This window comes from Hyalella azteca, unplaced genomic scaffold (assembly GCF_000764305.2).
Source record: "Hyalella azteca isolate HAZT.00-mixed unplaced genomic scaffold, Hazt_2.0.2 contig1314, whole genome shotgun sequence".
In the NCBI taxonomy this organism is placed as follows: Eukaryota; Metazoa; Arthropoda; class Malacostraca; order Amphipoda; family Hyalellidae; genus Hyalella; species Hyalella azteca.
Window position 1 is genome coordinate 319,065 of NW_025931635.1, and position 12,568 is coordinate 331,632.

General features: G+C 38.1%; 1 protein-coding gene and 1 long non-coding RNA gene across 2 annotated transcripts; both read right to left on the bottom strand.

Annotated features, from left to right (window-relative positions):
* Nucleotides 1-6: 6 nt before the first annotated feature.
* Nucleotides 7-1,684, bottom strand: LOC125178458. The gene is made up of 2 exons (XR_007156908.1): nucleotides 1,641-1,684; nucleotides 7-1,598 (listed from the first exon to the last, which is right to left on the bottom strand). It is a non-coding gene; the product is annotated as an uncharacterized LOC125178458 (long non-coding RNA).
* Nucleotides 1,685-2,084: 400 nt separating this feature from the next.
* On the bottom strand, nucleotides 2,085-11,921 carry LOC108670014 (exocyst complex component 4). Its single transcript, XM_047882236.1, has 20 exons — nucleotides 11,718-11,921; nucleotides 10,255-10,416; nucleotides 9,756-9,925; nucleotides 9,170-9,335; nucleotides 8,601-8,733; nucleotides 8,225-8,297; nucleotides 7,791-7,902; nucleotides 7,331-7,534; nucleotides 6,949-7,086; nucleotides 6,505-6,647; nucleotides 6,158-6,267; nucleotides 5,808-5,949; nucleotides 5,317-5,532; nucleotides 4,962-5,043; nucleotides 4,275-4,403; nucleotides 3,852-3,928; nucleotides 3,420-3,543; nucleotides 3,031-3,207; nucleotides 2,477-2,683; nucleotides 2,085-2,156 (listed from the first exon to the last, which is right to left on the bottom strand). Exons 1-20 carry the CDS (start codon nucleotides 11,778-11,780, stop codon nucleotides 2,085-2,087), a joined length of 2,700 nt encoding a protein of 899 aa, XP_047738192.1. The 5' UTR covers nucleotides 11,781-11,921.
* Between the last annotated feature and the right edge of the window lie 647 nt (nucleotides 11,922-12,568).

Here is a 12,568-nt window from a genome sequence, read left to right on the forward strand (position 1 = left end):
GTAGAATTTGATATCATGTATAACAAGTTTATTTCGCGCCGCTCGGGCAATACACGTCTTCATACACGTGACGTAAAATAACGTCGACTCACAATATGGAGAACTGCGTCCCAGCGAGCAGGTGTAGCCATGGTTGAATTAATATTAATTCAACCATGGGTGTTGCAGCGCTCGACTGTACATCGCATGCTCCAGTACAGTCGATGTATGCGTGACATCAACGCCACGCTAATATCCAACCATCTCTTCTGATGAATTATATTGATTCTTTGGAGTGATAAATAATAGCGTACAAGATATGCGAATCATCTAGTCATACTTACAAACTGAATAAAAAATTAATTCTCACCTAGTATTGAAGCAATATTAAATAATATATCTTTCCCTTAGTTTAAGGCATCAACATTCTAAACTTAACGACAAAGTGTTGAGAACAAATTGAACGATATTAAAAATTATCTTATGTCGACAACAGAAACGGTTCTAGAAAAAGTAAGAAAGCTTTGGTGTTTTCCACGTGTGAATTATAAGAAGCTGTAGCGGCCTAAAGTCAAGGTATGCACGCGATGATGCAGCCATGTTTGTGACGTGAAGTGCATCTAATATTGAGCCGTCCATTAATTACTTAGCCGCCAAATAATGTATGTGGTTAAAGGGAATTCCTTAGAGCAGCGGTCATGAAATGAAGTGTGAGGCTAGTGAAGTTCATGGGAATGAGTAATTGTATCCTTCCATTTACTGCAATCGAAATTAAAAGAAGTATTCCAGTTATGAAATGATTGGTGGACGTACTAATTTTACTTCCCACTTGCACTGATTTTTTCATGTCCTGCGGTACCCTTAAAAACCGTTGGCTATAAACCAACTTGTTAATTCAAGATAACTGCAAATTTAAAAGCGGCAAGTCTGGTGCTAATTTAAACAACGTTATGGAGTAATGGCAACGCGACATTTCTTAATATGTGAGCGAACATTTGTGAATGGTTCCTTGAGAAAACATTTGAACTAGTAGACAAATGATGTACAAAAGATCTGTTCATGTTATTAGCACCTTTACCTGGCTAGAAGGAATTGCCATACTTAAAACTATAGAAGCCTTGCGCTGACAATCATGAAAATTCTTGCCTATTGTGATGGATATCATTATTAGATTTAATTGAAAGAGGTTTTCTCAGCAGAAGAATCGTATGCTTTCCCAAATAACTAGAGTAGGTCTGTTGAATCTCGGGATAAATGGGAAGAATCGTTTGAAGAACACATGGGCTGATCAGTCCAGCTCTGAAATGACAGACACATTTAACATAACACAAAAGATCTGTTATAAGGATCTCTTATACGAACCAATAAGGTAAGATCGCACAGGAAGATCACCCACTGCAAAGTCATCGCGCTCTCCATGTTACGTTGGTTCGGACAGTAAACAGCGTAGATCACAAAAAATTGATAAGGTATTAATTTCACCAAACAATGTATAGAAGGAAACTTTTACAATACGGTTGAAATAAATATATATTCATATAAATTCATCAACATAGATTTTTTAGAGACAACAAAAGCATCAACTTTGCGCCTGTGACCTAAGTACTAGACGTTGACACCTCAGCACTAGACGGTGACGCCTCAGCACTAGACGGTGACACCTCAGCACTAGACGGTGACACCTCAGCACTAGACGGTGACCACTAGACCTGTCTCTTATACACATCTAGATGTGTATAAGAGACAGCCTCAGCAGGTATTGTGAAGTGGCGGTCACTCTGAGCAGGTATTGTGAGGAGGCGGTCACTCTCAGCAGGTATTGTGAAGTGGCAGTCACTCTGAGCAGGTATTGTGAGGTGGCGGTCACTCTAAGCAGGTATTGTGAAGTCGCGGTCACTCTGAGCAGGTATTGTGAAGTGGCGGTCACTCTGAGCAGGCATTGTGAAGTGGCGGTCACTCTGAGCAGGCATTGTGAAGTGGTGTATTGTCATTATAGGCATGACACTCTGAGCAGGTATTGACATTATAGGCATCAGCTTATTATAGGCAATATAGGCATTAGTTTAGGATAGGCATTGAAGTCTCAACAAAATAAATACTGACGCCTAATCAAGGGCATTGATGTATTCCAGCTCGGTGAACTGCGGCCCTCTGTTCACTATCTGATTCAGCACCTCCTGCACCACAACGGACAGACGTAAGTGTATGAAATATAAAGCAGTAGAGAGAATTCGATTAATTTCCTACGGGAAGCGTACTGAAGGCCAAACTTCGGATTTGGCACTGGATGAACGGCCGCATTCAAATTAACGTGAAAACGAAACATAAGAAAAGTACCATTTTTATATAATTTTCTGGGACAACTGTAGTGTTTACAGTTGACGTTTCAATGTATATAGCTAAAAGAACTTCCAACAAAAGTTCTATGAATAGAACCAGTAACAGACATGAAAATTAACCAACCTCGAGTACATATACTATCAGGTAATTTACGTACTTGCGGAGTCATGTAGAAGAGTTCATAATATTGTCTGGCGTGGTCGAGCGAGAGTTCTCGGGCCATAGTGATGTTGGTGAGCTGCTGCTGTAGGCTCAGGATGTTGCGACACATTCTCTTGATGCCGTTCTCGTTGAGGCGTCGGATGCGCGACGGCCATGACGTCACGATGCTCGAGATCAGAGGACCCAGACCCTCGAAAATGTACTGGCGAGTATGAAAACTTGATCAATTATAAGCCCATCAAGCAATTATGAATGAATTGACTTATGTCGATGGAATTTCAACTCAAGGTCAAAAACATAGTTAGAAAAAATCAGTGCGTTTTAAAGTTCATTTTTACGATTCGACCAATGAGGCTGTTTGGGCATGCTTACTAATTTCCATAGTTTTTAAAACCAAGCTCATTTATAAGACTGACCTTCAAGACCATACGCAAGTTTCATATAATTACTCTCAATTCAAAAATATTGGCTCTATTGTTGGATCACCAGGATCACTAACATATAAACTATCATCGAGACCTATTAACACTGCACCACACTGATGCTGACCTTGCACTTCCTCGCCGGCAGTGAGGCGGACAAGGCCTCGTCGATATTGGCGAGGTCTTTATTGAGGGCGAGCACCTCAGGGTCAGGATCCTGCGAGTCAAGCGTCGGGGCGAAATTGCTGCTCTCGCTAGCCGAGCGACCCACAGACAACAGGTAATAAAAACAGTGAACGCGAACCTGCACACGTAAATTAGAACAGAAATTAAAGTTTGTAATAACTTTCATAAACGCAAATTAAATAGCATTTTTCAAAAACCAAAAAGATTCTGCAAGTGTGATTTGAATCTATGCTTCACTCAACAAGAAAATTTTTTGGTTAATATTTACTGTTTAACCACCACATTTTCATATGCCAAATTTATCGTACTAGTAGGCGCATTATCACCGACCTCAAGATGCAGAACAAGTAGGCAAGTATGGGAGAGCTCGATGAAATCCTGAGCGAGAGAAGACAGCGTCTGGATGGCAGCGGTGGGGATGAGAGCAGGACGCACTAACGTGTTACCTGCAGTAAAATGCGCTTAATAATATCATCGTTCCATATCAACAACTAATTAGGATTTGTAATAAATTGGTGAGTGGGAAAATATACCTACCAAGTTAGATTGTTTGACCATCACCAAATGCGTAATAATAAAAAAAGTAAACAACGTTGTGCTGAAACGCAGCTCAAGTTAAAATTAAATATGCAACACTATGAATGATAAAAAGGAAAATTGGAAATAATAGAATATCTTCGGAATGCCGATTGAGGAAAATTAGTAGTAAGAAGGCAAAAAAGATTTTCTTTATTAAACAGGAAAATATTTCTCTCACCAGCGCCTGCAGTTGTCGTGCCATCGCCGTACGTACGTGAAAAAGTGTCTGCCAGGCGTACGATGCTCGTACCAAACCACTCCTGAATAAATAAAATTTTTAGGAAGCGAAAAAACGATCCTCTACCGAGAGCGCAGAGTTTGACACATTTAATGAAACACAATGAAAGAATTTCAAAATTTCATAGTGGAGGAATTTTCATCCTTTCATCACAATATAAAAGTAATTGACTACCGAAGTAACAGCAACTGACCGTAGTGTGGCGAATAACAGTAAAAGAATCATGTTTATCACCTTAATTCTCTGTCAAGCGACGATTACTCTAGTAACCAGGTATTATAATGCGAAAATCATTGATGATGGTTAATGTCTTCACAAGCAAATGAATGAAGAACGCCAACGGTACAAAAGAGATATTTTAGATTGACCATAGTCTGGTGCAGGAGAGCCAGGGTTCTGAGGTGCGTGTGGTCGGAGAGGATCTCGTGAGCAGGGATCAGCTGCTCGCCTAGACTGCCAAGCAAAATTTCAGCTTCTTTGCGGTTGCGCTCTCGCACCTATAATAAATGAAATGGTAAAAAAACCGTCAAGTAACGGTTGAAATGAGAATGGCAAAAAAGGAAATTATAAAAGTCACTTCATTTGATAATGAAACACTCTCAAATGAGAGCGAGCGCCAGGTTGATCGACGAGGTTGCGATACGCACGCGTCTAAAGCGCTGCCGTTTCACACACTCAAGTCAGTTATATAAATGTTGTAATTGATAAATTATAAATTTCGAGCCATTTTTTTTGAAGCAGAGTTTAATTTGTTGACCATGCAGACAAAAGAAACATTGATTTGAATAATTAATCGAGAGGCAAAGCAGGATAAGGCAATTGTAATCTACCATATTAACCTTTTCCTCGAGGAAATAATTGGAGGAGAACTAGAACACAATGATAATATGTCTTAAAAAAATAATGAATAAATACTAGCAAGTTTTTCTATTATTTTGTAACTATATTGTGGAATCAGCATTCAAACAAACATAGCAAGATTGTCAAAGATAACCGACAACTTCTGTTATCTCTTCCGTCAGCTGGTAGCGCTGCTGCGCAACACGAAGCCTCACCTCGTCCGGGCTGTCTTCCTCAGGTGACAGATCTTTGACGCCATCAGCACCCGTTGTCAGCGCTCGCCAGTTGGGCAAATCTCTGTAAGCAAAGAATAAAATTCAAGGAATGTATGAAAACAAGTTTAAATGATTCAAGATCATTATTGAATCCCAGCGAAAAAAACATAGTCTAATCAGTACTCCAATACTGTTGTTGCTTATATAAATTACGAATCTGTACTGTCACGCAGCACGCATCAGCAAATAATGACAACCATGACGATACATTCAAGGAATTGGTCATGCTAGAAATGAACATAGAGCATTAGTAATTCCGTATTCATTAAAAATGAAATAAATTTAGAGCTCGAACAGCGCTAGTCTAACCTGCAGAAGAGGCAAGTCAGGCTTGTTGCCAGAAGACACGGCAGAGGCACTGGTGGCTTTGTAAGTTGAATGTGAGGTTGTCGTCCACAAGTCCAGCGCTTTGGTGGCCTGCTCTTGTCGCTTCGCTGTGTCCATGTGAAGACGCACGAGGAAAACGTCGCGGAGCAGTTCACTCACAAACACGTGTAGGCTGCACTGTTCCCTGTAATCGTTTTTACATGGTATAAGTAGCAAGTGATAAAAAAACAAGTGTTCATTCAAATGATTCTTGAATGAAGATTATAAAACTTAATCAGAAATTAACAACTCGCCCAAGGAAATAGTCCCAAATTAAAAAATAGTTACAGACAAGTTTGAAGTAATATTTGTTGAGAATTAAAGGGACCTCCAAGGCCAGCATTTCCTCACGGGACATCCGGAAAATTTGATGGAAGCCAGCACTTGGGAAAAATGCAAGCAATAAGAGAGAAGCCTCACCCTGGCATATATCCCATAGCCTCCTCTATCTCTGCAATGAACGACATGAGAGGGTTGTAAAGAACTGTGATGTTGTGGGGCGACGACTGGCAAACCATCAGTTTATCCAGGCTTTTCTTGCTGCCACCCCCTCCGCCGTCCCCTGCACAAAGGAAGCGCCGAAACTATAGTAATACTTCTTCAAAGTTACATGAATGAATAATGTGATCTAAAATATGCACCGCACTATGAGTTGAATGAACGAGTATTCATATGTTAAATTTTTGGAACTATCATTTCAAAGTGCATTCTTGGGTAGACATTATCGTACGTAATTTATACCAAAATTAATGGACCAGTCCAACACGCACCAGGATCGTCTAGAGAAGGCTGTTGCCCGAGCTGTTCTAACAAGTAACTGTTGAGGGTGATAGCGTGGTACGACGCATCCAGCTTAAACAGCTGCTCCTGAAATTTTCCTCTGAAAGGCACAGAATATGAATCAGAATCGAGCAATGGGTTAGACATTGGGTTGAAATTATGAATATTAAAATGACGAAATGTCGGGGAAGCAAGCTCTTGGAATGAACCTCAGCAAGCATGTACTGCTAACACAGATAGCAAAATTAAATATTTTTTGGCCAAAGTCAAAGAAAAAACTGATTCTAAGAAACTTGTATGAAATTGGAAAAAATACACAAGTGCTGAATGGTCTTACTTGTTACGAGGCTTTTTACTGAAGTATGACGAGATGTCTGTTGAGGCATCAGCAGAAAGTGTCACATTGCCAGGACTATGGTGGGGTGTTGTTGACAGTCCGGCTTGACTTAAGTCTACATATTGAGAGATGAGCACTTGCAACTGTGTAACAAAACCAAATATGTTTAACTGTCTTAGTGAAATAATTTCTAGATTGACGGTGACTCTATTGCTTTGAGCCAGCAACTGCCTAGTAAGAAAATGAACAAGTTAAAAATATATATAAATTAGATAAAAAAAATTTGCAGTTGATCGCAATGCAGTCATACGATATCTCCCAATCACTCAAACACAACAGCAAATGCTTGTCTTGTAAGTATGTCTGTTAAATATTATGTACAAAGCAATTCTCTAAAATATAAATTTTGGCATTAAAAATGTTCGAGGATAAAAGAAGACTCACGGCAGCCTGCACTTTAGACCAGACGTCAGCCAAGGTGTAGAGCTGCAGGGTAAGGTTGTGCTGAGCAGCAGACTCACGCATGCTGGACAGGACGGTCTCGTGGCCTGATACAACTCGTCTCAGCTGATCACAGCAGCTCTGATAACACCAATGCATTAATAAATACAATCACACTAAATCAATGCAAACAAAAATTATAAGAAAGATTGTATACAAAGAGCTGAAGTCAACAGTGACAACATTAAAACTGACAACCCACGCATCATAAAATGCTTGGAGGTTTCACATTTATTCGATCTACAAAGAATACTGGACTATTTAAACATAAAATTGTTTTACCATTTCTAAGAACGTTCGGAATATCTTGTTCCTACCTACACACCTGCATGAGTTCTTGCATCAATCTTGAATCTTTGGCATCAATTTTAATGAAACCATTTCTGGCAGTGGCCATGGACGGCTGGGCGGGCTGTCCAGAGGAAGGCTGAAGGGCGTCATCAACATCTGATGACGCATTATCCATCACTCGACGGTTCACGCGCTGGATGATTAGTGTGCATTCTTTCTGCATTCTCTCCTTGATGGTCTGGCATAGAAAATAGTAGTAAAAACTTGATAATGATCAGGTTCCGGGAAAAATTTATCAAGAAATACAAACAAATATAAAGTAGGTATAAAAAAAATCAGCTTGGACAAAGACTAATGATAAATATGATATACATAGTAACCCCACAGCGCAAGCAAGCAATAAATGTTTCTCCAGACACAAAATTACAGTGAAGGTGACGAGTTATTTTGAAACAAATGCATTGAAAATTGTAAAATGTAGTAGCGTGCGGCACCTCTACAGCATGAGGCAGCTTTCCCAGAAGTGCTAAGCACTCGACAATTGAAGACAACATTTGTTGAGGCTCGGAGTCCCCAGCTGCTTCATCGCAGGGAGATATGTCACACCTGCAAGAGAGGCATCTCATAAAATACATAATAAAGTATTTGCGTTCATATTATGAGAACATTTGAAGTGGCAAACGACATATCTACTTGAGTTCAAATCATTTCTATATCCACAACCATATCTATATCGCTTAATATTTAGCAGCAAAAAATCCTTGCCACCATGAAAATAAAAAAAGCTGATATAGCAACATTCCCATGTTTCAAAGTTATTTAATGAAAATTATTTAAACTGTAAACACAAAAAAAAAAAGAAATATAGCTAAAATTAAAACTAGACACAGAATACAATAACCTAAACTGAAAAAGGAAGCACTCTCACTTCTGTCCAGGAGTTCTATCACCATCAAGGGCATCAACACCAAGGAATCGACGAGCATTATTCAACTTGAAGCCTGAAGGTAGAAGTTTCCATGAGACATCATACTTCTATGAATTTATTTTAATGAGATATCAAAGCTCCTCAAATATATAAATGAAGTGTTTATACAGCAACAATTTTTCTATTATGGATAAATAGGTAAATAAGATAAAATGGAGCAGGAATGTGATGATTCACAGATGAAAATTTGGTCTTGATAACCAGTATTCAAATTGAATCATAATATGAATGTGAATAGTTGATTTTAGAACTTACATAGAGATTATTTCAATTAATTGACAGCTAATGCAGCTTATTATGCTTTTTAGTGACATACCTCTGTCCGAGCCAAGTCTACCCACAGCCCCACTAGCGTGTGATGAACCATTCCTTCTCAGATCAAGAGAGCTTCTGCTATGACTGTGGTATAGTTGTTCATGCAGGCACTTGATCAGTTCATTGTATAACGTCTGCAAACAAATATTATACAGTAATACAAATTTGTAACCAATTTCATAAGCAGCTTAGAACAGTGGGGCTATTTGATGTATAAGAATTTAACAATTTCTCATAACTATTTTTACAGGCAATGTAAACTTTTATTGAACTAATTATGTAACTAAGAAAATAAAACGATTTAACCAAATTATCAACTGGTTTGGTAGTATGCTATAACAAATTTAACATAAATCAAAAATAAAATTACAAATACATGATTGTTTATCAATTCATATTTTCATACCTGGATAATTGTGACTGCAACATACCAAATGTGTGAATTAAAAAGAAAAAGTTGCCCCACCTCTCCCATAAGTGAAGTATGAAAATATTACATTTCAGTACAATAGTACAGGTACCTACATATACTACTACTGCATAAGATGGATATCTTATTTGAAAACCAACCTCTTTTGCAGCAGTAAGATCCTGAGCAACCTGTTTGAGAGCTTCTATGCCATGTAGGTTTGAATTAAGTGTCTTGAGTGAAGAAGACAACAGCCGAGATGCAGGCAAATACTGCTTCTTGTTTATCAATGCTGTGATCTTGACACCAACATCTCGCACCTCATCTCTAATAATTGGAAAATTATTATATAAAACACATGGAAATGATAAAGATTTGACAGCTAGAAACGAGGAAGAACAAGTCTAGAATAAAATCAGTGATGCAGAAGATTGGATAATTACAAGACCACAGTTAAATATTATTGAGATGAGTTATTAAAAAATATTGATAAAAAAGAGGTAACCATTTGTAACCATTATCAGGAAAGAATCATTTCATCGATAGCTTCATGAGAATGAACCAGCTAAAATATTTCCTGCAATTATTCTACTTATGTTTCACATGCCAATTCTTGACAGATAATGAAACTAAAAAAAAATATATAGTAGAATAGTTTAATCAAGAGAAATACAACTTTCAAGTTTCAACTCCTAGCATAATATGATAGCCAAAAGGGATGACAATCAGTTTGAGGCATCAGCTTACATTTGTTGCAGTAAAGCCATAACATGCTTGTGTTCAACTCCCTCCAGCCAGCGTTCCTTGAGCTCATCTCTTTTGCAGTGCAATAAACGCTTGCAAGCAACAAGATTTTCCCGGATGCCTTGCATCTTGGTCCGTGACTCAGCTAATCGGCTGGAAACTTCACTGAAGATCTAAAAATAGCTCAAATTAAGTGATGGAATAATTTTAAATCAAATTCTGGAACACTTCATAAGTATCAAAACTGCAAAGGACAGCATCAGTAGGAGATATAAAATATGCTAATTTTTCTGATCTTTAATCTACCTGCACAAATGAAAACAAGTTTAAAAAAACACTTATAATTTGTCCTTTCTAATGGTGAAGTAAATTATTTCATCAGAATTAGGCAGTGAACAGCCATTTAATTTAAGAATAATAAAAAAGCCTTTATGCCAGAATTATAGATCAGTGCACACCTAAGCCTGCATAATGTGATAAAATTAGTGGTCAACAAACTAACCTGTAAAACCTTTTTAATTGATTCATCTTGATTGACTATATGTGTATCTAATTCCAAGTTACTTCGATTGAACTCTCGTTGTAGCTGAGCCTTCTCACGATCACGCTGTTCATTACTTTCACTTGCAGACAAGGTTCTGATGACTGACATCAATAATCCACTCTGCACATAAGATAGAAATTGTGATGAGTACATGCTGTAACAAAGTCTAAACTATTTGTAGCATCAGATTTCATTTAAATTGATAATATAATAATAAACCATGACCAATTGAAGGGCAAGATGGTAACTGTTTTATGGTCCTTTCTTGCCCCCTTCTCTTGGTTCTTCTTACTTAATTTTTATATATCAGGTTACTCAGGTAGCAAACCTAAAGTTAATAGATAGGAATGCTTGTTATGTCTCACAAGGTGCTTCTTGCTTTATGTTGCTTTCACCAATCAACAAAACTGGAATTGTTTAGGGATATCAGGGCAAGATAGAATGTTTTCTAAATAATATTAACTATTAACTACCAAACCAGCTTTCCATAAATTTTCTCAATTATCAAAAATCTCATTCTTACCAAACTGGATTGGAGGGTAGAATTTTCCAAATATTATAGATAAAAACAAAGGTGATCATTTCAAAGGTGATTTTCAAGAATTAGGTAATGTCCAAAATATCCCTTTAACTGAAATTTCATAAAAATTAGGCAAAGGGTCAAATACCATACAATGCTTCAATTGTTATTAAAAAATTGGTTAAAATTTACTTCAAAAGGTCAAACATGGGCATTCCATGTCTCAATCATGGGTAGTTTTTACTTTATTTTCCAGTTTGGTTAAGGTATTGTAATTATTTGTAACTGAGCATCATGTGTACTGAGCATACATATGATCTAACTACTTAAAAAAAAAAATTTTAGTAGATTTATTTTATCCTATTAAATTGTTAATAAAATTATATGCCATTATGGCATAAAATTGATCACTAGCTCATGTTTTTTCCTTTTTTTATAGCTGGCATCAGACCTAATGTTCAGTTTGGTTTGGATTGTTATACAATACAGTATTGATTGATCAGCTGCTAACAAAAATTCAATGATTTGTCACTGTTTTGGGAGGTATATTTTCATAATGTTTAGGGAATTCATACTATAGTCAGTATAGTGGAAGAGGTATTCATAACAGCTTGTAGATTTCAAGGGCTACTCTTCTAGTTGGCACTCAGACAGAAGTTGACTAACAACTCAGGGGTTTTGAACTTCAGAAGTCTAGGGCCATCATTAACAGATTGATCAGAAATCAGAACCAACTCTACCAACCAAGTAACCAACTAGTACTATGAGAATGATCTAAAGTTCTAAACAATGGCATTGCCTTAGCTAGGAATCACTCAAAATATTATTATTTAACATGGATGAGTAACTTCGAGTTTCAACCGATACACAACAAAGTTCCAAGCGATAAAAATTTACTAACCGATTCCCTAGGCATATTTTTAACTGCTCTGGATGGGCGTTTCGGTGGTGTAGGGTTCGCCATTTTCGGGTTTGTTATGATTGGGATTTTAGTTCAGAGTCAAAATGATATTACCGCTGACATTTAGGAGGACAACTCATTGACACAGGGTGAACGAGATAATTCTCATAATTAATAGGAATATATTTGTGTATGTTCAAAAAAGGCATATGCTAATAAATCCTTGGTATCGCCTTCACATGTTGGTATGGCGCAAATAGAATAAATAATTTGAAAGAAAAAGTCCCGGCAAACTTTCTGAAAAGTCGATCCCTATCTGCCATGCAAGGGTAGCCTGCCGAAAACCACCACTGCCCTGGATGTAATGGACCATCATGATTCCTGCCTTCCGGAACGTAGCCTTCAACACTTCCAGCCGTCCGTATCTAGGCCGTGGGTCGAACCAGCCCTCGGTCGACCGGCCACTTGTCGAAGGACGATAAATTTTTGGAACAGAACTATGCTATGTGATACCTAACCTCAGATGCGGTGAACGTAAAATTACGTAATTTAACGATGCTCGGAAGTCAGATTTGATCCGCGGCCTGGTGGTGCACGGCAGGTTCTATGCAAGGCCGGAGGGAGACAAAGCCGAGTGGTTCACGGATAATTGGTGGATGTCCGGAGAGATTCAAGGCGTTCGATTCAGGGCTTATTGATGCACAAAATCAGTGGTGCACGGCTGCGCTCAGAAGCCGTCTGGTCCACATGACTTGTTGGGATTTTGAGCTACCAGGTGCTTGAGAACCTCTTCTTCGTGTATTTCAAAACATGTTAACTTCGAGCCGACTGGGCGCTCCTCAATATCTGGA